The 27,818-nt window shown below is 42.1% G+C and overlaps 1 protein-coding gene across 3 annotated transcripts in view; it reads right to left on the bottom strand.

Annotated features, from left to right (window-relative positions):
- APLF (aprataxin and PNKP like factor) overlaps positions 1–27,818 on the bottom strand; it is a 1,047,939-nt gene that overhangs the window by 702,769 nt on the left and 317,352 nt on the right. For all 3 annotated transcript variants that reach the window (XM_053712114.1, XM_053712115.1, XM_053712116.1), the window contains one exon: positions 19,453–19,576. In XM_053712114.1, coding sequence (XP_053568089.1) covers positions 19,453–19,576 — 124 coding nt within the window. The remainder of the gene's footprint in view (positions 1–19,452; positions 19,577–27,818) is intronic.

The raw sequence follows: 27,818 nt of genomic DNA, 5'->3' as shown, positions 1-27,818 counted from the left end.
CAGTACTGCCTTAACCCTCTTGGGCATGAAGTCCACCAGAGCTTCACAGGTTGCAACTGGAGTCCTCTTCCACTCCCCCATGAAAACATCATGGAGCTGGTGGATGTTAAGAGACCTTGCGCTCCCCTAGCTTCCATTTGAGGATGCCCCACAGATGCTCAATAGGGTTTAGGTCTGGAGACATGCTTGGCCAATCCATCAGCTTTACCCTCAGCTTCTTTAGCAAGGCAGTGGTCATCTTGGAGGTGTGTTTGAGGTCGTTGTGTTGGAATACTGCCCTGTGGCCCAGTCCCCGAAGGAAGGGGATCATACTCTGCTTCAGTATGTCACAGTACATCTTGGCATTCATGGTTCCCTCAATGAACTGTAACTCCCCAGAGCTGGCAGAACTCATGCAGGCCCAGACCATGACACTCCCACCACCATGCTTGACTGTAGGCAAGACACACTTGTCTTTGTACTCCTCACCTGGTAGCCACCACACACGCTTGACACCATCTGAACTAAATAAGCTTAACTTGGTCTCATCGGACCATAGGACATGGTTCCAGTAACCCATGCCCCTTTTACCTGTGTAGGCAGCTGTGACTGCTCCATTCAGAGCTGAGGCAAACAGGCAAATTCCTCCATAGCGCAGCTCCTGCATAGTCTCTCTAATCCCCCCCACCCCCTCCTTTCCCTACAGAAGCCTGCGCACAATGAACAGTTACAGCCAGCCCTCCTGTATGTCATAGGTCAGGGCCCAGGGTGTGGAAATTTAAAAAAAAATCTACTTGCCCACGGGACTAAAGTGTTAGCCCAGTCTACTTGTCCCTTATGACAATCTACTTGTCCTGACACGCAAATGTAATGGGACCAATATATTTGTCACAGAGTGATACTATCTACACAACCCAACAATTAAAACAATTTCAAATAAAATCCTGTTGTATAAGAAAAGTTTAAAGAAAAAAATATAAGCATAAGTTAGAGCAACTAGAATAAAATGAACAAAGTATTCATTTGAGTTGTGTGAGTAATTAGGCTTGCTAAAGGTAGTTTACTTTACAATTATAGTTATGAAAAATAGCAAAAAAGGAAAGAAAACACTCTTGAAGTAAAAATGTGTTGTCAAATCTGGTCTTTTGATTACTATTGACAGAATGTGATATTACTGATTGATTAGCGGGCTAGTGTGTCCCCAGTATGTGCACTATGTACCTATCAATGTGAGATCTGAGAAAGGCACAGAGGGCTTGTGCATGGTACTAATATCAGAGCTAAAAACAGGCTAAAGCAATCTTTTTTTTTTTCTCTCCCTAATTTAACCGCTTACATCCTCAGGTCACCTTCCAAAATTCTCAATATGGCATTTGATGACCTGGTAACCCATGCCTTCCCTCACTCTGCCCACTCTTGGCACCTTCGCCCTAGAAAACTCACCGAACGGGGTGGTGACATCCACACAGGTGTGGCTATCAATGTCCCAGGACAGGAACAACACGAGTTATACTCGTACTTCACTTCAATGTTGTCCAAATCCAGCCCCCGGTGAACAATACGGTCTACCCCGCTATCCGGTCAGCCTCAGGGTAGGTGAGTGGGTCCTGCAGTGTCACCCTCACATGACATGGTAGTCGCACCCACAGCCAACTCAGGGGGTTTATAATTAGGGTCCATTGTTTCAGGGATTTGTTCAAGGTTTTCGCCGCTCATCTTCCCTTTCCCTGAGACAGTCCCCGGGCAACAGGCATAAGCAGCCTGCCTCTGCTCACTAAAGACCAGCAGTGCCGGCCATGATGCACCAGGGAACCCATCATTGCCCTAAACTAGCCATGTACCCTCTCTGCCATTCCCACAAGGTTCACTAGTCCTGCTGCATACTGGCAAAAGTAGTTTGCATTTGCGTTATCTGCTCCATTATTAATCGTAGATGAACTACAAACACCAGAGTACACTGTCTCAGACAAGAGAACGTGAAATATACCATCATCTGCTATATGCTTGGCTTTTCTGATTTGTTTTCTTTCCTAAATGACAATATATAGATAAATAAAATAAAATAATATTAGTAATAAGGAGGTGTTAAAAGCTATAATTTGCTATGTACCAATTCCAAGTGATTAGGTATGTGACAGTGTAATTCAGAACTTCAGAGTAGTATCTTAAAGTTTATTTTTTATTTTTTTATTGAGCCTTAGATATCCAGTTAGCTTAGTGACACCGATATGTTTTCCTTTTAAACAGATGTTGGGAAACTGCTCCACAATCGCGCGTGTGCATGGCCCGATAGCAGAGTTTCCGTTTCCCAGTAGTTTGTGCTGCACGCTGTTTCTTGTCACACATGCATCGGGTACAAGGCACAGTAATGTGAACTTCAGGAACTGTAGTATCCCAATAATTCACATGCTGACTTCTATGACAAGTATGCCAAGTATGACGCACAACACAAAAGGAAGTATATAAATGTTTTGGCACCAACAAACATCAGGAAATGACGCAACTCGCGTCATAACAAACACAATTTTGCGAAAAACAAACAGGCGTCAACTAAGACGCAGGAAATGAGGAACTTGTATAATAATAGACGCACATTTGTGCCAAAACATTCTCGAGTCAAGAATGGCGCAATAACAAACAGAACTTTGCACCCTTGCGAGCCTAATTTGCCCGCAAGTTTTTAAAAGAAAAACAAGTCAAATTGAAAAAAAAAAAACTATACCCCAGGTAAGACAAAAACTTCCTAAAACATGATTTCCATATTGAAACTGCCAGACTGCAAAGGGAAATGCACATAGACCTGACTCATGGCAAATATAAGTAAATACATATATTTAGAACTTTATATAAATACATAAAGCGCCAACCATAGGTGAGAGTGTTTTAAAATAATGATACATACTTACCGAAAGACACCCATCGACATATAGAAGATAGCCAAACCAATACTGAAAACTATTAGCAGAGGTAATGGTATAAGGGTATATTATCAATCTGAAAAGGGACGTAGGAGATGAATCCCTACAACCGATAACAGAGAACCCTTGAAAAGATTTCCTGCGAAGGAAACCATAAAAATTCAATAGGCGATACTCTCTTCACATCCCTCTGACAAACACTGTACTCTGAGAGGAATTGGGCTTTAGAACATTTAGAAGCGCTTATCATAGAAGAATCCCAGGAGTAATGGCTTATGGACTGTCACCACCATATGAAATAAATGGGTATTTTTGTATAAAATGGAACAATATCTTTAAAAAGCATTTTATGTCAGCATTATACAATTCTGATAGCAACAAGTAGATAGCAAATTAAATAGACAGGCAGACAAACATCTCAATGAAAGACTGGCTTGATAGCGTATCCTACTTATATAGATGTTCTTTTATATATATATATATATATATATATATATATATATATATATATACAGTACCGAAATTAATCCACTCAACTAACCTGGTAGAAAATTGAAACATAACAAAATAGCAGGATAAATTAGTTTTTTGTGTTGTTTTTTGTTGAATACATAAAACAGGTTCAGAATGTACAGCTGCAAAACATAGATTAAGTAGCTCGGAATAATGAGGAGAACTGTGAATAAATTGAGTTTGCACTTGATTGATGTGTGAGTGTGCTTTTCTATTTCATTAGCTACACATAGTGAATTTTAAGATGTGAGAATCAGGATGAGGACACTGAGAATAGGAAAATACAAAGTATGAAAACCAATAGCATATACAGCCTGAACATATGATAGGAAGACGAGATATTAGTACTAACGGTAGAAATATTTATTCTATTTAGGCTTGAATCTATTTTTACAGTAAATATACATACAGACACATATAAATATATTTACGGTGGGGATAAAAATCACTACAATTTACTTGTTGGGAGTAAACAGTTACTAGACTAGAGGGAAAAACTTACTAGTCCTCCCAGTGTTAAACATAGAAAAAGTCTTTTTTTTTATTTTTTATTTGTTCTTGAAAAAAGTCACTATACTATTTTTTGGGAGTTAACAGTTGTTAGCCCAGAGGGAAAACTGTACTCTCAGTGTTAAAGATAGGAAAGTCTTTTTTTTTTCTTTTTTTTTTACTTGCACCTGAAAATTAACAGATATTTTGCAATACACTGCTTAACTGCTGATATATGCTATGCTTTAATATCTTTTTAATACATTTATTACAGGAAGCTACTGGGAACGTGTATAAGTGGTGTAATGTAGTTCTAAGCACAGCTGTTACAAAAGACTGTATGACTTGCATAAATTAATGAGAATAAATATTCCTTTATAATTTTCCCCACTGTTTTTACCATTCTCTTGTTCAAAACTTTTAAAAATGTCACAAAGCAGCAGAGATATCACAAGCTATGAAAAACAATCAAATGTTTTTGAGAACTTTGAACGCTTTCATGTTTCACTAAGCACTGAAACGCTACTCTTTTGTAAATAACTGTACCTATTATTGCCGCCATTATTTGCATTTCAAAGATATTTAAAGGGACAGTCAAGTCCAAAAAAAAACTTTCATGGTTTAAATAGGGCATGTCATTTTAAACAACTTCCTAATTTACTATTATCACCAATTTTGCTTTGGTCCCTTGGTATTCTTAGTTGAAAGCTAAACCTAGGCTAAATGCTAATTTCTTAGACCTAGAAGACTGCCTCTAATCTGAATGCATTTTGACCACTAGAGGGCATTAATTCATATGTTTCATATAGATAACATTGAGCTCAAGCACGTGAAGTGAGCACTGATTGGCTAAAATGCAAGTCTGTCAAAAGAACTGAAATAAGGGGGCAGTCAGCAGAAGCTTAGGTACAAGGTAATCACAGAAGTAAAAACATAATTTATGCTTACCTGATAAATTTATTTCTCTTGTAGTGTATCCAGTCCACGGATTATCCATTACTTGTGGGATATTCTCCTTCCCAACAGGAAGTTGCAAGAGGATCACCCACAGCAGAGCTGCTATATAGCTCCTCCCCTCACTGCCATATCCAGTCATTCGACCGAAACAAGACGAGAAAGGAGAAACCATAGGTTGCAGTGGTGACTGTAGTTTAATTAAAATTTAGACCTGCCTTAAAAGGACAGGGCGGGCCGTGGACTGGATACACTACAAGAGAAATAAATTTATCAGGTAAGCATAAATTATGTTTTCTCTTGTTAAGTGTATCCAGTCCACGGATCATCCATTACTTGTGGGATACCAATACCAAAGCTAAAGTACACGGACGATGGGAGGGACAAGGCAGGAACTTAAACGGAAGGAACCACTGCCTGTAGAACTTTTCTCCCAAAAACAGCCTCCGAAGAAGCAAAAGTGTCAAATTTGTAAAATTTAGAAAAGGTGTGAAGCGAAGACCAAGTCGCAGCCTTGCAAATCTGTTCAACAGAGGCCTCATTTTTAAAGGCCCAGGTGGAAGCCACAGCTCTAGTAGAATGAGCTGTAATCCTTTCAGGGGGCTGCTGTCCAGCAGTCTCATAGGCTAAGCGTATTATGCTCCGAAGCCAAAAGGAGAGAGAGGTTGCCGAAGCTTTTTGACCTCTCCTCTGTCCAGAGTAAACGACAAACAGGGCAGATGTTTGACGAAAATCTTTAGTAGCCTGTAAGTAAAACTTCAAGGCACGGACTACGTCCAGATTATGCAAAAGACGTTCCTTCTTTGAAGAAGGATTAGGACACAATGATGGAACAACAATCTCTTGATTGATATTCCTGTTAGAAACCACCTTAGCTAAAAAACCAGGTTTGGTACGCAGAACTACCTTGTCTGAATGAAAAATCAGATAAGGAGAATCACAATGTAAGGCAGATAACTCAGAGACTCTTCGAGCCGAAGAAATAGCCATCAAAAACAGAACTTTCCAAGATAAAAGTTTAATATCAATGGAATAAGGGGGTTCAAACGGAACTCCCTGAAGAACTTTAAGAACCAAGTTTAAGCTCCACGGGGGAGCAACAGTTTTAAACACAGGCTTAATCCTAACCAAAGCCTGACAAAATGCCTGGACGTCTGGAACTTCTGCCAGACGCTTGTGCAAAAGAATAGATAGAGCAGAGATCTGTCCTTTTAAAGAACTAGCTGATAAGCCTTTGTCCAAACCCTCTTGGAGAAAGGACAATATCCTAGGAATCCTAACCTTACTCCATGAGTAACTCTTGGATTCACACCAATAAAGATATTTACGCCATATCTTATGGTAGATTTTCCTGGTGACAGGCTTCCGAGCCTGTATTAAGGTATCAATGACTGACTTGGAGAAGCCACGCCTTGATAGAATCAAGCGTTCAATCTCCATGCAGTCAGTCTCAGAGAAATTAGATTTGGATGATTGAAAGGACCTTGTATTAGAAGGTCCTGCCTCAGAGGCAGAGTCCATGGTGGAAGAGATGACATGTCCACTAGGTCTGCATACCAGGTCCTGCGTGGCCACGCAGGCGCTATCAGAATCATCGATGCTCTCTCCTGTTTGATTTTGGCAATCAGTCAAGGGAGCAGAGGAAACGGTGGAAACACATAGGCCAGGTTGAAGAACCAAGGAGTTGCTAGAGCATCTATCAGCGTTGCTCCCGGGTCCCTGGACCTGGATCCGTAACAATGAAGCTTGGCGTTCTGGCGAGACGCCATGAGATCAAGTTCTGATTTGCCCCAACGATGGACCAGTTGAGCAAACACCTCCGGATGGAGATCCCACTCCCCCGGATGAAAAGTCTGACGACTTAGAAAATCCGCCTCCCAGTTCTCTACGCCTGGGATGTGGATCGCTGACAGGTGGCAAGAGTGAGACTCTGCCCAGCGAATTATCTTTGAGACTTCTAACATCGCTAGGGAACTCCTGGTTCCCCCTTGATGGTTGATGTAAGCCACAGTCGTGATGTTGTCCGACTAAAATCTGATGAACCTCAGTGTTGCTAACTGAGGCCAAGCTAGAAGAGCATTGAATATTGCTCTTAACTCCAGAATATTTATTGGGAGGAGTTTCTCCTCCTGAGTCCACGATCCCTGAGCCTTCAGGGAGTTCCAGACTGCGCCCCAACCTAGAAGGCTGGCATCTGTTGTTACAATTGTCCAATCTGGCCTGCGAAAGGTCATACCCTTGGACAGATGGACCCGAGAAAGCCACCAGAGAAGAGAATCTCTGGTCTCTTGATCCAGATTTAGTAGAGGGGACAAATCTGAGTAATCCCCATTCCACTGACTTAGCATGCATAATTGCAGCGGTCTGAGATGCAGGCGCGCAAATGGCACTATGTCCATTGCCGCTACCATTAAGCCGATTACTTCCATGCACTGAGCCACTGACGGGCGTGGAATTGAATGAAGGACACGGCAAGCATTTAGAAGTTTTGATAACCTGGACTCCGTCAGGTAAATTTTCATCTCTACAGAATCTATCAGAGTCCCTAGGAAGGAGACCCTTGTGAGTGGTGATAGAGAACTCTTTTCCACGTTCACTTTCCACCCATGCGACCTCAGAAATGCCAGAACTATCTCTGTATGAGACTTGGCAATTTGAAAGCTTGACGCCTGTATCAGGATGTCGTCTAGATACGGAGCCACCGCTATGCCTCGCGGTCTTAGAACCGCCAGAAGTGAGCCCAGAAACTTTGTAAAAATTCTCGGGGCAGTGGCCAACCCGAAGGGAAGAGCTACAAATTGGTAATACCTGTCTAGAAAGCCAAACCTTAGGAACCTATGATGATCTTTGTGAATCGGTATGTGAAGGTAGGCATCCTTTAAGTCCACTGTGGTCATGTACTGACCCTCTTGTATCATGGGTAGGATGGTCCCAATAGTTTCCATTTAGAATGATGGAACTCTGAGGAATTTGTTTAAGATCTTTAGATCCAAGATTGGTCTGAAGGTTCCCTCTTTCTTGGGAACCACAAACAGATTTGAATAAAATCCCTGTCCTTATTCCGTCCGCGGAACTGGATGGATCACTCCCATTACTAGGAGGTCTTGCACACAGCTTAGGAATGCCTCTTTCTTTATCTGGTTTGCTGATAACCTTGAAAGATGAAATCTCCTTTGTGGAGGAGAAACTTTGAAGTCCAGAAGATATCCCTGAGATATGATCTCCAACACCCAGGGATCCTGAACATCTCTTGCCCACGCCTTTCCGGATAGGGGGCCGTTCCTTCATGCTGTCTTGGGGGCAGCAGCAGGCTTTCTGGCCTGCTTGCCCTTGTTCCAGGACTGGTTAGGTTTCCAGGCCTGTTTGGAATGAGCAACAGTTCCCTCTTGTTTTGAAGCGGAGGAAGTTGATGCTGCTCCTGCCTTGAAATTTCGAAAGGCATGAAACTTAGACTGTTTGGCCTTTGATTTGGCCCTGTCCTGAGGAAGGGTATGACCCTTGCCTCCAGTAATGTCAGCAATAATTTCCTTCAAGCCAGGCCCGAATAAGGTCTGCCCCTTGAAAGGAATGTTGAGTAATTTAGACTTTGAAGTCACGTCAGCTGACCAGGATTTAAGCCATAGCGCCCTACGCGCCTGGACGGCGAATCTGGAATTCTTAGCCGTTAGTTTAGTCAAATGAACAATGGCATCAGAAACAAATGAGTTAGCTAGCTTAAGCGTTCTAAGCTTGTCAATAATTTCATTCAATGGAGCTGTCTGGATGGCCTCTTCCAGGGCCTCAAACCAGAATGCCGCCGCAGCAGTGACAGGCGCAATGCATGCAAGGGGCTGTAAAATAAAACCTTGTTGAATAAACATTTTTATTAAGGTAACCCTCCAATTTTTTATCCATTGGATCTGAAAAAGGCACAACTGTCCTCAACCGGGATAGTGGTACGCTTTGCTAAAGTAGAAACTGCTCCCTCCACCTTAGGGACCGTCTGCCATAAGTCCCGTGTAGTGGCGTGTATTGGAAACATTTTTCTAAATATAGGAGGTGGGGAAAAGGGCACACCGGGTCTATCCCACTCCTTGCTAATAATTTCTGTAAGCCTTTTAGGTATAGGAAAAACATCAGTACACACCGGCACCGCATAGTATCTATCCAGCCTACACAATTTCTCTGGAATTGCAACTGTGTTACAGTCATTCAGAGCAGCTAATACCTCCCCAAGCAATACACAGAGGTTCTCAAGCTTAAATTTAAAATTAGAAATCTCTGAATCAGGTTTCCCCGGGTCAGAGATGTCACCCACAGACTGAAGCTCTCCGCCCTCATGTTCTGCATACTGTGACGCAGTATCAGACATGGCTCTAACAGTATTTGCGTGCTCTGTATCTCTCCTAAACCCAGAGCTATCGCGCTTGCCTCTTAATTCAGGCAATCTAGATAATACCTCTGACAGGGTATTATTCATGATTGCAGCCATGTCCTGCAAGGTAATCGCTATGGGCGTCCCTGATGTAATTGGCGCCATATTAGCGTGCGTCCCCTGAGCGGGAGGCGAAGGGTCTGACACGTGGGGAGAGTTAGTCGGCATAACTTCCCCCTCGACAGAACCCTCTGGTGATAATTCTTTTATAGATAAAGACTGATCTTTACCGTTTAAGGTGAAATCAATACATTTAGTACACATTCTCCTATGGGGCTCCACCATGGCTTTCAAACATAATGAACAAGTAGGTTCTTCTGTGTCAGACATGTTTAAACAGACTAGCAATGAGACTAGCAAGCTTGGAAAACACTTTAAAACAAGTTTACAAGCAAAATAAAAAACGTTACTGCGCCTTTAAGAAACACAAATTTTCCCAAATTTTGAAATAACAGTGAAAAAATGCAGTTACACTAACGAAATTTTTACAGTGTATGTAATAAGTTAGCAGAGCATTGCACCCACTTGCAAATGGATGATTAACCCCTTAATACCAAAAACGGAATAACAAATGACAAAAACGTTTTTTAAACAGTCACAACAACTGCCACAGCTCTACTGTGGCTTTTTACCTCCCTCAATACGACTTTTGAAGCCTTTTGAGCCCTTCAGAGAAGTCCTGGATCATGCAGGAAGAAGCTGGATGTCTGTGTCTGTAATTTTTGCTGTGCAAAAAAATGCCAAAATAGGCCCCTCCCACTCATATTACAACAGTGGGAAGCTTCAGGGAACTGTTTCTAGGCAAAATTCAAGCCAGCCATGTGGAAAAAACTAGGCCCCAATAAGTTTTATCACCAAACATATTTAAAAAACGATTAAACATGCCAGCAAACATTTTAAAATACACTTTTATAAGAGTATGTATCTGTATTAATAAGCCTGATACCAGTCGCTATCACTGCATTTAAGGCTTTACTTACATTACTTCGGTATCAGCAGCATTTTCTAGCAAATTCCATTCCCTAGAAAAATATTTTAACTGCACATACCTTATTACAGGAAAACCTGCACGCTATTCCCCCTCTGAAGTTACCTCACTCCTCAGAATATGTGAGAACAGCAAAGGATCTTAGTTACTTCTGCTAAGATCATAGAAAACGCAGGCAGATTCTTCTTCTAAATACTGCCTGAGATAAACAGTACACTCTGGTACCATTTAAAAATAACAAACTTTTGATTGAAGAAAAAAACTAAGTATAAAACACCACAGTCCTCTTACGACCTCCATCTTAGTTGAGAGTTGCAAGAGAATGACTGGATATGGCAGTGAGGGGAGGAGCTATATAGCAGCTCTGCTGTGGGTGATCCTCTTGCAACTTCCTGTTGGGAAGGAGAATATCCCACAAGTAATGGATGATCCGTGGACTGGATACACTTAACAAGAGAAACATGTATTATTATAACTGTGTTGGTTATGCAAAACTGGGGAATGGGTAATAAAGGGATTATCTTTCTTTTTAAACACAAATTCTGGTATTGACTGCCCCTTTAATTTTATTTGTAAAAGATGATTGGACAATATGTATTGTTACAGAGTCCAGAAGTCCCTATTTTTAGGGACTGAATTGGGCAGTATGTCCATATTTTTCTATTTTGCTCCGTTAGGGAGAGTCCTGAATTTGGTCAGTCTCTCACTAATTTTTTAAAGGGCTAAGTTATGCTGTTCCCGACTGTCCTAAATTTGACCAAATGGGTTTCTGGTCTCTTGTCCCACAAGAACCAACTTCACTTTCCACAAAATAAGCTGACTGCATCCTACATGTCATTTATAATTTTCAAGTCATGCAGAGCAGGAAGTATGACAACCATAAACCAGACCAGATCGGTCCTATAAGAGTGCGGCCGTTTGTTGGGAAGGGTTTGTTGAGAAGGGCTGTGTAGATGGGGCATCAGTAACTTATCCTGCAAACTCAAGCCGTCTCAGATCACGCGCAGCCCGCAGGGTGGCTCAGGATTCTTATAGTGCTTGCTAGCACTCGGCAGCGAGACCTGGGAGTGCTGTCAAGGTAAAGAAATGTGTGAGGGAACGGCACACGCTGTGTTAAAAGCTTAGGCCTAAACATAGGAAAAAGTTTCCAAACTTAAGTGCTAACTTAGTGACCGGCATCTGCAGGTACCATGTTTATTTATCTTTCAAAAATATAACATGGTGCCTGCAGATGCCGGTCACTAAGTTAGCTCACAAGTTCGCAACATTTTTCCTATGTTTAGGCCTAAGCTTTTAACACAGTGTGTGTCTTTCCCTCTCACACAGCTCTTTATCTTAGGGAGCTAAAAAACATAATTTATGCTTACCTGATAAATTCCTTTCTCCTGTAGTGTAGTCAGTCCACGGGTCATCATTACTTCTGGGATATTAACTCCTCCCCAACAGGAAGTGCAAGAGTATCACCCAAGCAGAGCTGCTATATAGCTCCTCCCCTCTACGTCACACCCAGTCATTCGACCGAGAACCAAACGAGAAAGGAGAAACTATAGGGTGCAGTGGTGACTGGAGTATAATTTAAAAATTTAGACCTGCCATAAAAAACAGGGCGGGCCGTGGACTGACTACACTACAGGAGAAAGGAATTTATCAGGTAAGCATAAATTATGTTTTCTCCTGTTAAGTGTAGTCAGTCCACGGGTCATCATTACTTCTGGGATACCAATACCAAAGCTAAAGTACACGGATGACGGGAGGGACAGGCAGGATCTTTATACGGAAGGAACCACTGCCTGAAGAACCTTTCTCCCAAAAACAGCCTCCGAAGAAGCAAAAGTGTCAAATTTGTAAAATTTGGAAAAAGTATGAAGAGAAGACCAAGTTGCAGCCTTGCAAATCTGTTCAACAGAGGCCTCGTGCTTAAAGGCCCAAGTGGAAGCCACAGCTCTAGTGGAATGAGCTGTAATTCTTTCAGGAGGCTGCTGTCCAGCAGTCTCATAGGCTAAACGTATTATGCTACGAAGCCAAAAAGAGAGAGAGGTAGCAGAAGCTTTTTGACCTCTCCTCTGTCCAGAATAAACGACAAACAGGGAAGAAGTTTGGCGAAAATCTTTAGTTGCCTGCAAATAAAATTTCAGGGCACGGACTACATCTAGATTGTGCAGAAGTAGTTCCTTCTTTGAAGAAGGGTTAGGACACAATGATGGCACAACAATCTCTTGATTGATATTCTTGTTAGTGACAACCTTAGGCAAAAACCCAGGTTTAGTACGCAGAACTACCTTATCTGAATGAAAAATCAGATACGGGGAATCAAAATGTAAGGCTGATAACTCAGAGACTCTACGAGCCGAGGAAATAGCCATCAAAAACAGAACTTTCCAAGATAACAGCTTGATATCAATGGAATGAAGGGGTTCAAACGGAACACCCTGTAAAACGTTAAGAACTAAGTTTAAGCTCCATGGTGGAGCAACAGTTTTAAACACAGGCTTAATCCTGGCCAAAGCCTGGCAAAAAGCCTGAACGTCTGGAACTTCTGACAGACGTTTGTGTAAAAGAATGGACAAAGCTGAGATCTGTCCCTTTAAGGAACTAGCAGATAAACCCTTTTCTAAACCTTCCTGTAGAAAAGACAATATCCTAGGAATCCTAACCTTACTCCATGAGTAACTCTTGGATTCGCACCAATGTAAGTATTTGCGCCATATTTTATGGTAAATCTTTCTGGTAACAGGCTTCCTAGCCTGTATTAAGGTATCAATAACTGACTCCGAAAAACCACGCTTTGATAAAATCAAGCGTTCAATTTCCAAGCAGTCAGCTTCAGAGAAATTAGATTTTGATGTTTGAAAGAACCCTGAATTAGAAGGTCCTGTCTCAGAGGCAGAGACCAAGGTGGACAGGATGACATGTCCACTAGATCTGCATACCAGGTCCTGCGTGGCCACGCAGGCGCTATCAGAATCACTGATGCTCTCTCCTGTTTGATCCTGGCAATCAATCGAGGAAGCATCGGGAAGGGTGGAAACACATAGGCCATCCCGAAGGTCCAAGGTGCTGTCAAAGCATCTACCAGGACTGCTCCCGGGTCCCTGGACCTGGACCCGTAACAAGGAAGCTTGGCGTTCTGGCGAGACGCCATCAGATCTATCTCTGGTTTGCCCCAAAGTCGAAGTATTTGGGCAAAGATCTCCGGATGAAGTTCCCACTCCCCCGGATGAAAAGTCTGACGACTTAGGAAATCCGCCTCCCAGTTCTCCACTCCAGGAATGTGGATCGCTGACAGGTGGCAAGAGTGAGACTCTGCCCAACGAATTATCTTTGATACTTCCATCATCGCTAGGGAGCTTCTTGTCCCTCCTTGATGGTTGATGTAAGCTACAGTCGTGATGTTGTCCGACTGAAACCTGATGAACCCCCGAGTTGTTAACTGAGGCCAAGCCAGAAGGGCATTGAGAACTGCTCTCAATTCCAGAATGTTTATTGGAAGGAGACTCTCCTCCTGAGTCCATGATCCCTGAGCCTTCAGGGAATTCCAGACAGCGCCCCAACCTAGTAGGCTGGCGTCTGTTGTTACAATTGTCCAATCTGGTCTGCTGAATGGCATCCCCCTGGACAGATGTGGCCGAGAAAGCCACCATAGAAGAGAATTTCTGGTCTCTTGATCCAGATTCAGAGTAGGGGACAAATCTGAGTAATCCCCATTCCACTGATTTAGCATGCACAATTGCAGCGGTCTGAGATGTAGGCGTGCAAAGGGTACTATGTCCATTGCCGCTACCATTAAGCCGATTACCTCCATGCATTGAGCCACTGACGGGTGTTGAATGGAATGAAGGACACGGCAAGCATTTTGAAGCTTTGTTAACCTGTCTTCTGTCAGGTAAATCTTCATTTCTACAGAATCTATAAGAGTCCCCAAGAAGGGAACCCTTGTGAGTGGTAAGAGAGAACTCTTCTCTTCGTTCACCTTCCACCCATGCGACCTTAGAAATGCCAGTACTAACTCTGTATGAGCTGGCAGTTTGAAAGCTTGACGCTTGTATCAGAATGTCGTCTAGATACGGAGCCACCGAAATTCCTCGCGGTCTTAGCACCGCCAGAAGAGAGCCCAGAACCTTTGTGAAGATTCTTGGAGCCGTAGCCAACCCGAATGGAAGAGCTACAAACTGGTAATGCCTGTCTAGGAAGGCAAACCTTAGATACCGGTAATGATCTTTGTGAATCGGTATATGAAGGTAGGCATCCTTTAAATCCACTGTGGTCATGTACTGACCCTTTTGGATCATGGGTAAGATTGTCCGAATAGTTTCCATTTTGAACGATGGAATTCTTAGGAATTTGTTTAGGATCTTTAAATCCAAGATTGGTCTGAAGGTTCCTTCTTTCTTGGGAACCACAAACAGATTTGAGTAAAACCCTTGTCCGTGTTCCGACCGCGGAACCGGATGGATCACTCCCATTAGTAAAAGATCTTGTACACAGCGTAGAAACGCCTCTTTCTTTATCTGGTTTGTTGACAACCTTGAAAGATGAAATCTCCCTTTTGGGGGAGAGGCTTTGAAGTCCAGAAGATATCCCTGAGATATGATCTCTAACGCCCAGGGATCCTGGACATCTCTTGCCCAGCCTGGGCGAAGAGAGAGAGTCTGCCCCCCACTAGATCCGTTCCCGGATCGGGGGCCCTCACTTCATGCTGTCTAAGGGGCAGCAGCAGGTTTTCTGGCCTGCTTGCCCTTGTTCCAGGACTGGTTAGGTTTCCAGCCTTGTCTGTAGCGAGCAACAGCTCCTTCCTGTTTTGGTGCAGAGGAAGTTGATGCTGCTCCTGCCTTGAAGTTACGAAAGGCACGAAAATTAGACTGTCTAGCCCTAGGTTTGGCTCTGTCTTGAGGCAGGGCATGGCCTTTACCTCCTGTAATGTCAGCGATAATTTCCTTCAAACCGGGCCCGAATAAGGTCTGCCCTTTGAAAGGTATGTTAAGTAATTTAGATTTAGAAGTGACATCAGCTGACCAGGATTTTAGCCACAGCGCTCTGCGTGCCTGAATGGCGAATCCGGAATTCTTAGCCGTAAGTTTAGTTAAATGTACTACGGCATCAGAAATAAATGAATTAGCTAGCTTAAGGGTTTTAAGCTTGTGAGTAATCTCATCTAATGGAGCTGATACAAGGGTCTCTTCCAGAGACTCAAACCAAAATGCTGCTGCAGCCGTGACAGGCGCAATGCATGCAAGGGGTTGTAATATAAAACCTTGTTGAACAAACATTTTCTTAAGGTAACCCTCTAACTTTTTATCCATTGGATCTGAAAAGGCGCAGCTATCCTCCACCGGGATAGTGGTACGCTTAGCTAAAGTAGAAACTGCTCCCTCCACCTTAGGGACCGTTTGCCATAAGTCCCGTGTGGTGGCGTCTATTGGAAACATCTTTCTGAATATAGGAGGGGGTGAGAAAGGCACACCGGGTCTATCCCACTCCTTAGTAACAATTTCAGTAAGTCTTTTAGGTATTGGAAAAACGTCAGTACTCGACGGTACCGCAAAATATTTATCCAACCTACACATTTTTTCTGGTATTGCAACTGTGTTACAATCATTCAGAGCCGCTAACACCTCCCCTAGTAATACACGGAGGTTTTCCAGCTTAAACGTAAAATTTGAAATGTCTGAATCCAGTTTATTTGGATCAGATCCGTCACCCGCAGAATGAAGCTCTCCGTCCTCATGTTCTGCAAATTGTGACGCAGTATCTGACATGGCCCTAATATTATCAGCGCACTCTGTTCTCACCCCAGAGTGATCTCGCTTACCTCTAAGTTCTGGTAATTTAGACAAAACTTCAGTCATAACATTAGCCATGTCCTGTAGTGTGATTTGTAATGGCCGCCCTGAAGTACTCGGCGTTACAATATCACGCACCTCCCGAGCGGGAGATGCAGGTACTGACACGTGAGGCAAGTTAGTCGGCATAACTTCCCCCTCGTTGTTTGGTGAATGATGTTCAATTTGTACAGAATGACTCTTATTCAAAGTAGCATCAATGCAATTAGTACATAAATTTCTATTGGGCTCCACCTTGGCTTTTGCACATATAGCACAGAGATATTCCTCTGAGTCAGACATGTTTAACAAACTAGCAATTAAACTAGCAAGCTTGGAAATACTTTTCACTCAAATTACAAGTAATATGGAAAACGCACTGTGCCTTTAAGAAGCACAGAAAAAAATTATGACAGTTTAATAATAAGGAACCGGAAAAAATTTTCCCGGTAAAGGCATAAATTTAGCAAAGGATTGCCCCCATTAGTAATGGATAACTAACCCTTAATAGCAGAAAAAAATGTACAAAATATAAACGTTTTTTATCACAGTCAAAGCACAATCTCACAGGTCTGCTGTGAGTGATTACCTCCCTCAAAATAATTTTTGAAGACCCTTGAGCTCTGTAGAGACGATCCGGATCATGCAGGAAGAGAAACAGACTTTTGACTGAATTTTTGATGCGTAGCAAAAGCGTCAAAATAGGCCCCTCCCCCTCACCCACAGCAGTGAGGGAAGTTCAGTAAACTGTCTTAAATTAAAATAAACGACAGCCAAGTGGAAAAACAGTGCCCAAAAACAATTTTTCACCCAGTACCTCAGATAATTAAACAATTTAGCATGCCAGCAAAAACGTTTAAAATCAAATAACATGAAATGTCATTAAACAGCCTGTTGCTAGACGTTCCCACTGCAAGTTAGGCTAAAAATTATATGCATATAGTATTACCCAGAGAAGTGCCATTCCCCAGAATACTGAAGTGTACACATATATACATAAACAGCCTGATACCAGTTGCTACTACTGCATTTAAGGCTGAACTTACATTATATCGGTATTGGCAGTATTTTCTCAGTCAATTCCATTCCTCAGAAAATAATATACTGCAACATACCTCTTTGCAGGTGAACCTGCCCGCTGTCCCCTGATCTGAAGTTTACCTCACTCCTCAGAATGGCCGAGAACAGCAAAATGAATCTTAGCTACGCCGGCTAAAATCATCCAAAAGCTCAGGTAGATTCTTCTTCAAATTCTACCTGAGAAGGAACAACACACTCCGGTGCTGTTTTAAAATAACAAACTTTTGATTGAAGATATAAAAACTAAGTATAATCACCACAGTCCTCTCACACATCCTATCTATTAGTTGGGTGCAAGAGAATGACTGGGTGTGACGTAGAGGGGAGGAGCTATATAGCAGCTCTGCTTTGGTGATCCTCTTGCACTTCCTGTTGGGGAGGAGTTAATATCCCAGAAGTAATGATGACCCGTGGACTGACTACACTTAACAGGAGAAAGAGGCTGTGCGGGCGTGTGTTGGGAAGGGCTGTTTGGGCAGGGACATCAGGGACAGTTACCATTCATTTATTCCAGCGCTTAGGAAGCCTTCTTAGGGCGTACTGGAAGTTGCCTTTTTTGTTTAAAATAAAATAAATATATATTGGACTTGGCTGAATGGCTTGCAGATCCTGCAATACTTTTTTATAAGACAATACTTTTTTATAAGAAAAAAGTAATATTCCCCCCCTGTTAGTCTAGTGGGGGAGCATTTGTCTGGTACACTACAGACCAACCATACTAATTGCTACTCCAATTTCCAGCTCTCACAGAGACACACACACAGAAATTCATGTCCATTCCATTTTCTGTCCCACATCTGTTAGGGGAGAAATTCTCCCTGATTGAGCAAGATAATCATTTGTTTTAAAACAATAAATAAATTACAATGTACTGTAAAAAGTAGTGGTTTCCCATGTATTTCCCATTACTAATACCAGCTGCAGAGTTTAACATGTAAGGAAGGAAGATTATACATTAGGTTTATATTTGTATATAGCAGTTCCTGTTAATTATACTTACAACCCAATAAAATGTGCTTAGCCTTTAGAGAGAGCGGACCAAGAGTCCTTAATTTATTTCTCACCGTTTACTTGCAGACACCAATACTTCTTAGAGGATAGAAAATCAGAAAATTGAAAAGGAACATTTTAGTACCTCTCTGTTTATGTTACAATCCCACTGGGAGCATAATCATGATGACATCCCATGTAAACCTAAACAATTTTTAAAATAATGTTGGGAAAAATAAGTCATTTTAGTTTTTGGTTCTCTGGAACCAGCAACGGAGAGAGAGGTTGAACTTGAAACCAGTCCACATCTGCTCTAATAATATTTTTATTTATTTTTTGTGTTTTTTTATATATTTTTTTAACCGATTAATTGAAAAAAATAATCGACCAACTAATCGATAATAAAAATAATCGTTAGTTGCAGCCCTAGATACGCTGCAGCCTGCATGTGTATTAAGCAAGAAAACAACTAAGTTAAATAATCGGGGGGGAGACCTACCTCACAGCGCAGCGTGAGCAAAGTGAACTGTCCCACGGCGCGTCTTCCTCTCTTCCTCACTCTACACACATGCACGCTGCGTGCTGCAAGCAGCCCAACTAATCGACTGACCAACTAATCGATAATGAAAATTGTTGACGATTTTCATTATCAATTATTATCTATTAAGTTGATTAGTTGTTTCAGCCCTATATTACATTTTAAGCAACTTTCTAATTTACTCCTATTATCAATTTGTCTTCGTTCTCTTGCTATATTTTTTTGAAAAGCAAGAAGTAAGCTTAGAAGCCAGCCCATTTTCGGTTCAGCACCTGGGTTGCACTTGCTGATTGGTGGCTAAGTGTAGCATGTAATTTTAAACAACTTTTTATTTTACTTCTATTATAAAATGTCCTTTGTTTTCTTGGTATCTTTTGTCGAAAAGCAGGGAGCTAAGCTTAGGAGTGTGCATGTGCCTGCAGCACTATATAAGAATGTTATCCACATGCAATGGCAATAGATGACTGCACTATTTCCTGCCATGTACTGCTCTAAACACCTACCTAGGTATTTCTTCAACAAAAAATCATGGGAGCGAAGTAAATTTGTTAAAATAAGTAAAAGTTGTTTATTATTGCATGCTCAGCCTGAATCACAAAATAAAATTATTGGGTTTCGTATCCCTTTAAACTACAAAAAGATAATGAATGCACTGTGCAAAAATTGAAAAATAAAATATCCTCAATGAACTAACTGAACACTGAACAGTCATCTGTACAGAGATAAGCTGCAAATTGATTTTTCTTATAAATTCACACTAAATTACTTACCCGCTTTAATATCAGGGGATGAAAGGCTTTGAATCTTAAGATCTCCTTGCAACATCCAATCTGGCAGGACACGTTTCCTTGGGGTGGATCTTGACAGATCCACAATTTCTTTACATATAGGAGACTGAAATTAAAATAAAAAGAAGAAAACAATATATGAAACGGCTTTAAATGCAAAAAACAATACACTTACCTACACAGGGTACCATATAATAATGGGGGGGAAATGGTTCCAAGATATATTGTACTTGAAGTATTATATACATTTTATAATTTACATATAAAAAATAATTATTCTCATATAGAAGTATTTAGAAGATAAAAAAACAAAACGTTTCGTATTTACAAAACTTGTAAGCAAAAGCATAGTGGGAAATTGTGGTGACTTTATGCTCTTGGATAAATTGCAAGAAAATGTCAACTCAGATAAATATTATTAATCCAATAGGGAAGGGAAAAAAAATAATTTGTTGACGTTTTTGAAGCAAGCCCTAAAGCAAAGAAAAATAAAAAGAAATAAATAAGCATCAAGAAGATGGTGCATTTTTCAATTACACGATTTGTACAGTTTTGCTATTCATTTGATCTGATGTTAGCAGGAACATATGTACGATCCAGTTTAAGATTGGCTTCTGTTGCAAAATAATAAGTGGTGATTCGCCTGCTGAGGTCTCTAATAACAGAGGGGTCAAAGGAAAAGCAGTGACTCATGGTAGAAACTAGAAGATCAGCTGCGAGGGAGAATGGAGTTCAATAACTCTAGGTGTTTAACAGAAAGAATGTTAAAGATATAATGATGAAGTACTGACAATTTAAAAAGCTGTAATTAAAACACTTTAAAGCTTGAAAACAAAGCTTATGTGTGCCACTACAATACAATGTGTAGCAACAAAGATATCTAATTATTTAAGTTGTATAAATGTATATATTATAAATATAATTCTCTATAAGCTTAAAAAATGAAATGCTTGTTCAACTGTAAAGTGTAGAAATTTGGCGTAGTCCAGTTTTGGAAATGCTGCTAAACTATTTTAAAATCAAGAAAGAAAAGTAAGAGATTTATAGGTTTAATTTTAAGTCCATAAGAATCCCCATGTGAAAACATTGTATGACAGCTCAGATAAGATTATATTTGGCTTCCTTCCTAAGCCTTTCCAATCTAATTTTCTCTGTGAGGCCAACTGGGAATAGATATAGAACTATCAAACAATGGGCAGTATATGTCAAAAAGTATGGGGACACCCCTGCAAATTATTGAGTTCAGTTGTTTCAGTCACACCCATTGCTAACAGGTGCATACAATTCAGCATATAACCATAAAATCTCCGCAGACAACTATTGGCACTACAATAAGTTTTATTAAATAGAACTCAGTAGCACTGTCATATGATTCCACCTATGCCACAAATCAGTTTGAGAAATTTCTGCCATACTTGATCTGCCCTGGTCAGCTATAAGTGCTATTTTTGTACTGTGGAATCATCTAGGAGTAACAACAGCCCATGCCAAGAAGACCGCACAAACTCACAGAGCAGAGCCGCCAGGTGCTGAAACACATATCGCGTAAAATCCGCTATCATCTGTTGCATCACTTATTACAGAGTTCCAAACTGACTCTGAAAGCAACATCAGCAGAAGAACTGTGCTTTGGGAGCTTCATGAAATAGGTTCCCATGGCCCAAAAGCTGTACACAAGCCTTACATCAAAATATGCAATACCGAGCGTCAGATGGAATGGTGTAAAGAATGCCGCCACTGAACTCTGGAGAAGTGGAAACGTGTTCCCTGCAGTACATACATTTGGCAATTTAGGGTATATAAATAACTTGAAAATAATTGCAGGAGGTAATAAAATTTCAGCAAACAGAATTAAACAATTAATTTGAAATATAAAAAAGGTATTAAGATAAGACCTTGAATATACTTTTTCTAAATAGTAGAAACTATGACAATTTTGCATAATCACTGAAAATAAGTTTCCAATACTGGAAAAAAGATCTAAAAAACATAAATTGTGCCCACCAGATAATTTTCTTTCCTTCTGTATAAGGAGAGTCCACAGCTGCATTCTTAACTTGTGGGAAATACTGAACCTGGCCACCAGGAGGAGGCAAAGACACCCCAGCCAAAGGCTTAAAAACCTCCCCCACTTCCCTCATCCCCCAGTCATTCTGCCAAGGGAACAAGGAACAGTAGGAGAAATATCAGGGTGAAAAAGGTGCCAGAAGAATAAATTAAAATTTAGGGACGCCCATCATAGATCATGGGCAGGATCTGTGGACTTTCCCTGTACAGAAGGAAAGGGAATTAACTGGTAAGCATAATTTATGTTTTCCTTCTTAATACAGGGAGAGTCCACAGCTGCATTCCTTACTTGTGGGAAATTATACCCAAGTTCCAGAGGACACTGAATGCTAACAGGAGGGTAAAAAGGAGGGCACCACACAGCCTGCAAAACCCCGAAGGCTGCTTCAGCAGAAAAAAAACCCATCAAACTTGTAAAATTTAGGAAAAGTATGTAAGGAGGACCAGGTAGCCGCCTTACAAATCTGATCCATAGAGGGCTCATTTTGAAGAGAGGAAGCCACTGCTCTCGTAGAATGAGCTGTAATCCTCTGAGGAGGCTTAAAACCCGCTGACTCATATGCTAAGCGGATGATACTCCTCAACCAAAGAGATAAGGAAGTTGAAGAGACCCTCTGACCCCTACACTTCCCAGAATAGACAACAAACAAACAAAGAAGAAGTTTGTCTAAATACCTTTGCAGCCTGAAGAAGAACTTTAAGGCGCGAACCACATCCAGCTTAAGCAGTAAGCGTTCCTTCGATGAAGAAGGATTAGGACATAAGGAAGGAACCACAATTTCTTGACTAATGTTGTGATTTGACACAACCTTAGAAAGAAATCCTAACTTAGTTCGTAGAACAGCCTTATCAGCATGGAACACCAGATAAGGAGGGTCACATTGCAAGGCAGCAATTTCAGAGACTCTGCACGCAGAAGCAATAGCTAGTAGAAAAAGAACCTTCCAAGACAAACACTTAATGTCAACCTCATGCATAGGCTCTAATGGAGCCTGTTGCAAACCTTAAGAACAAGATTTAAACTCCAAGGACAAACCACGCTCTGCACATCAGAATAAGTAGGTCCTCCACACCTTATGATAGATGCAACAAGTAACCGTCTTACGAACTTGAAAGAGAGTATCAATAACACTCTCATAAAACCCTCTCTTGGCTAAGACTAAGCGTTCAATCTCCACGCAGTCAGCCTCAAAGAATTTAGATCTTGTTGAAGAAAGGGGCCTTGTTCCAGGAGATCCCTGCAACAAGGTAACCTCCAAGGAGGAGGTGATGACATCACCACTAGATCCGCAAACCATATTCTTTACGGCCCACGATGGAGCAATCAGTATCACCGACGCCAGCTCCTGTATGATTCAAGCCACCACTCGAGAAAGGAGATTAAATGTCAGGAAAAGAGAATTAGATTGAACCTCCAAATTACCACTAATGCATCTATTCGCTCCGCCTGAGGATCCCTAGACATCGACCCATATCTAGGTAGCTTGGTATTGAGATGGGACGCCATGAGATCTATCTCTGGCGTTCCCCACCTGTTGCATATCTCCGCAAACACTTCGGGATGGAGAGACCATTCCCCCTGAAAGGATTGTCTGTCGAGAAAATCCGCTTCCCAGATGTCCACACCCGGAATGTGGATCGCTGACAACGAACAGTTGTGGGTCTCCGCTCACTCCAGAATCCGAGATACTTCCCTCATTGCTAGGGAGCTTCTCGTTCCCGCCTGATGGTTGATGTAAGCCACCAAGGTTATATTGTCTGATTGGAATTAGATCATTCAGGACGAGCCCAGTAGGGGCCAAGCCTTCAGAGCATTCAATATTGCCCAAAAGTCTAGAATGTTGAATGGGAAGAAACTCTCCGCCTGCGTCCACAGACCCTGCGCCTTCTTGGTGCTCCCCCTCCTGACAGACTTGGGTCCGTAGTCACAGTCAACCCGGATGGTCTTAAAAAGGATGTCCCTTAGGACAGGTGATCCGGACAGAGCCACCAAGAGAGTGATTCTCTCAACCGGTTGTCCAGAGAAATCTGTTGAGACAGATCCAAATGATCGCCGTTCCACTGCCTCAGCATGCACAGAAAAAACAAACTTTATTTTAAATAAACAAAATTGCACCTTTATACCCCCCCCCCAATGGCTGGGGCACTTACCACCTACTATGACCCAAACAGAACAGAGATAAAACTCCTCTCCGGTAGTAACTCGGTCAATGGAAGCCTCGACCATTCCGGTCACATGGTGTGCAATGCAGGACCATCTATGCTATGAGAAAAAGTGCACCAAGCTTTTAAGCTGTGCAACCTTCAAAGTGAAAGTGAAACCTGCAAGTTCCATCTCAGGCTACGAGCCCATAAACATCTTACACATAAAGTAGCATAAAATCAAATAAAGCATATATGATTAAACCCAACTGTTCATAATCCCTCTCAGGAGATAGTAACCCTTGATTCCGTATAGATAAAAGGAGCCACACTGTGACCCTGTCTTCTAGCATTTCAATTTTTACAGATATTGCAAACGATCCTTAACGGAATCTATGCCGTGGAACAGAAACAAGGTCCATCAAGTTTGACAGATAGTAGCAGCGCTTCTAAAATGGACTTGAGTGAAGAAAAGCAGGCAGTGAAACTCGTCAACGGTGAATGCTTAGGAGCTGTTAATAGGAGTCTGAATGGTTTCGCAGAAAGACTCTCCATGCATCTCCATACTCTAACTTTCATCAACGCTCTCATTGAGAGGCTGACAAGACTACTTAAAACTCCAGTCCCATCTCTCAGTGTACTACCCTCCATAAGGAACTACTCCGCCAACCTCCTGTGACGAAAGGCAAATAATGACTGGGAGATGAGGGAAATGGGGGAGGTATTTAAGCCTTTGGCTGGTGTGTCTTTGCCTCCTCCTGGTGGCCAGGTTCAGTATTTCCCACATGTAAGAAATGCAGCTGTGGACTCTATTTGTATTAAGAAGGAAAAATAAATTTACAGACAGCAGTTGAACTTTTTTATCTTGTGGGAATGAAATTATATTTCACCTACTTTGATAATTTTTTACAGAGCTTTCCAGTATGAGAAATTGTGCCTAATTAAACAACGTGTTTGAAGATATAAAACATGCAGTTGTAAAATCAAGTAAATGTGTGAAAAAAAGCATTTTTTTCAAGTACATGTATTATACATTAGGTTTAAATATCTGTTAATCAATGGCATGTAATTCTGATTTAAGTGAAATACTGAATTACTTGTACATTTTGTATATGTATTAAAGATAGGAGAATGCTATATAATTGAGGTGATTATAGACTACATGCATCATAAATAATAGTATTCCATGTTCACTATTTAAAACACTTAAATAACAATTTAAATATTTAGAAATGTGCTGTAATGCACAAAAATACTTACCTGTTAATTTCATTTCCATCTGTGGGAGGACAGTCCACTGCTTTATTCATTACTTGTGGGAATTAAAAACCTGGCCACCAGGAGGAGGCAAAGACACCCCAGCCAAAGGCTTAAATACCTCCCCCACTCCTCTCATCCCCCAGTCATTCTGCCAAGGGAACAAGGAACAGTAAGAGAAATATCAGGGTATAAATGGTGCCAGAAGAATAAAATTAAATTTAGGTCCGCCCACCGGAGAAACGGGCGGGAGCAGTGGACTCTTCTCCCACGGATGGAAATTAAATTATCAGGTAAGCATAATTTATGTTTTTCATCTTAATGGGGAAGTCCACTGCTTCATTCATTACTTGTGGGAACAAATACCCAAGCTCTAGAGAACACTGAATGAAAAAAACGGGAGGGTAAAAGGAGGCGGAACCTAAACTGAGGGCACCACAGCCTGCAGAAACTTTCTCCCAAAAGCTGCTTACGCCAAAGCAAAAACATCAAATTTGTAAAATTTTGCAAAACTATGTAAAGAAGACCAAGTCGCCGCCTTACAAATCTGCTCCATAGAAGCCTCGTTCTTAAAGCCCCAAGAAGAGGCCACAGCCCTAGTTGAATGAGACGTAATCCTCTGAGGAGGCTTATGTCCCGCTGTCTTATAGGCCAGACGGATCATGCTCCTAAACCAAAAAGACAGTGAAGTGGAAGAGGCCCTCTGCCCCCTGCGCTTCCCCGAATACACAACAAATAAAGACGAAGTCAGTCTGAATTACATTGGGGCATGAAGATAAAACGTCAAGGCCCCAACAACATCCAAATTATGAAGCAACCTTTCCTTTGATGAAGAAGTGTTAGGACACAAGGAAGGAACTACTATTTCCTGATTGATGTTACGATTCGACACAACATTGGGAAGAAACCCCAATCCAGTGCGAAGAACAGCCTTTTTAAAGTGAAAAACCAGGTAAGGAGGCTCACATTGCATGACCGCTAACTCAGAGACTCTCTGAGCCAATGTAATAGCCAGTAGAAATAGAACTTTCCAGGAAAGTAGTTTAATGTCAAGCGCATGCATAGGCTCAAACGGAGCCCTTTGCAAAATCTTAAGAACTAAGTTTAAGCTCCAAGGAGGAGCAGAATTTCTAAAGACAGGTCTGATCCTAGACAGAGCCTGAACAAAGGACTGAATAGCAGGAAGCTCCGCTAGCTTCTTGTGTAACAGTACAGATAAAGCTGAATTCTGACCCTTTAAGGAACTGGCAGCAAGACCCTTATCCAGTCCATCCTGGAGAAAGGCCAGAATCCTGGATACCCTAACATTGTGCCAGGGATAACCACGTTCCTCACACCAGGACAAGTAGGTCCTCCACACCTTATGATAGATGGGCCGAGTGACCGGCTTACTGGCCTGAATGAGAGTATCAATCACTCTCTATGAAAATCCTCTCTTGGCTAAGACTAGGCGTTCAATCTCCACGCAGTCCGCCTCAGAGAATCGAGATTTTGGTGTAGAAATGGACCCTGAACCAGCAGATCTCCGCGACAGGGTAACCTCCATAGAGACAATGACATCCCCACCAGATCCGCAAACCATGTCCTTCGCGACCACAACGGAGCAACCAGAATAGCCGAAGCTTGCTCCTGCTTGATGCGGGCCACTACACGAGGTAGAAGTGGCAACGGTGAAAAAATGTAAGGTAGGTTGAACTCCCAGAGCACCGCTAAAGCATCTATCAATTCTGCCTGGGGATCCCTGGACCGCGACCCATATCTGGGTAGCTTGAAGTTGAGTCTGGACGCCATGAGGTCTATCTCCGGCATCCCCCATCTGTTGCAGATCTTCGCTAACACCTCGGGATAGAGAGACCATTCCCCTGGATGAAACGATTGTCTGCTGAGAAAAGTTGTCCACACCCGGAATGTAAATCACTGAGAGCGAACAATTGTGGTTCTCTGCCCATTCCAGAATCCAAGATACTTCTCTCATGGCTAGGGAGCTTCTCGTTCCCCCCTGATGGTCTATGTAAGCCACAGAGGTAATGTTGTCCAACTGGAACCTGATGAATCGGGACGACCCCAGGGAGGGCCAAGCCCTCAGAGCATTGAATATCGCTCGGAGTTCCAGAACGGTTATCAGTAGACTCGACTCCTCTCTAGTCTAACTGCCCTGTGCCTTTCTGGCACCCCAAACAGCTCCCCATCCTGATAGACTTGCGTCCATGGTCACAATCTCCCAGGATGGTCTCAGGAAGTATGTCCCCTTGGACAGTTGTCCTGGACGGATCCACCAAGATGGAACCTGGCGTATGGAATTACATCTATGCTGGATACCATGAGAACAATCACCTCCATACACCTGGCCACAGATGTCCTTGAGGAGGTCTGAAGGGCAAGACAGCTGGACGCAAGCTTGCAACGTCTCTGATCTGTCAAGAATAACTTCATGGATAAGGAATCTATTATCATACCCAGGAATTCCACTCTGTTGCTGGGAACCAGAGAACTCTTTCATTTGATTATCTTCCATCCGTGGGATCGAAGGAGAAGAGCCCTCGAGTGTTCCTCCGCAAGACTGCAGGACGGAGCCTGGACCAGGATATTGTCCCGATAAGGAGCCACTGCAATACCTCTGGCTCTCGCCACCGCGAGCAGTGCTCCCAGAACTTTCGTAAAGACTCTTGGGGCAGTCGCCAGACAAAATGGTAGGGCCACAAACTGGAAGTGTTGGTCCAGAAATGTGAATCTTAGGAGCCTGAAGTGATCCCTGTGGATTGGCAGAATCGACCTGATCGTCTCCATTTCGAATGATGGGACTGACAGAAACTTGTTTAGACACTTTAGGTCCAGAATTGGGCGAAACGTGCCCTGCTTCTTTGGGACCACGAAAAAGTTTG

The sequence above is a fragment of the Bombina bombina genome, chromosome 4 (assembly GCF_027579735.1).
Source record: "Bombina bombina isolate aBomBom1 chromosome 4, aBomBom1.pri, whole genome shotgun sequence".
NCBI lineage: Eukaryota > Metazoa > Chordata > Amphibia > Anura > Bombinatoridae > Bombina > Bombina bombina.
The sequence above is the reverse complement of the archived record's forward strand: the minus strand, read 5'-3'. Positions and strand labels throughout refer to the sequence as shown.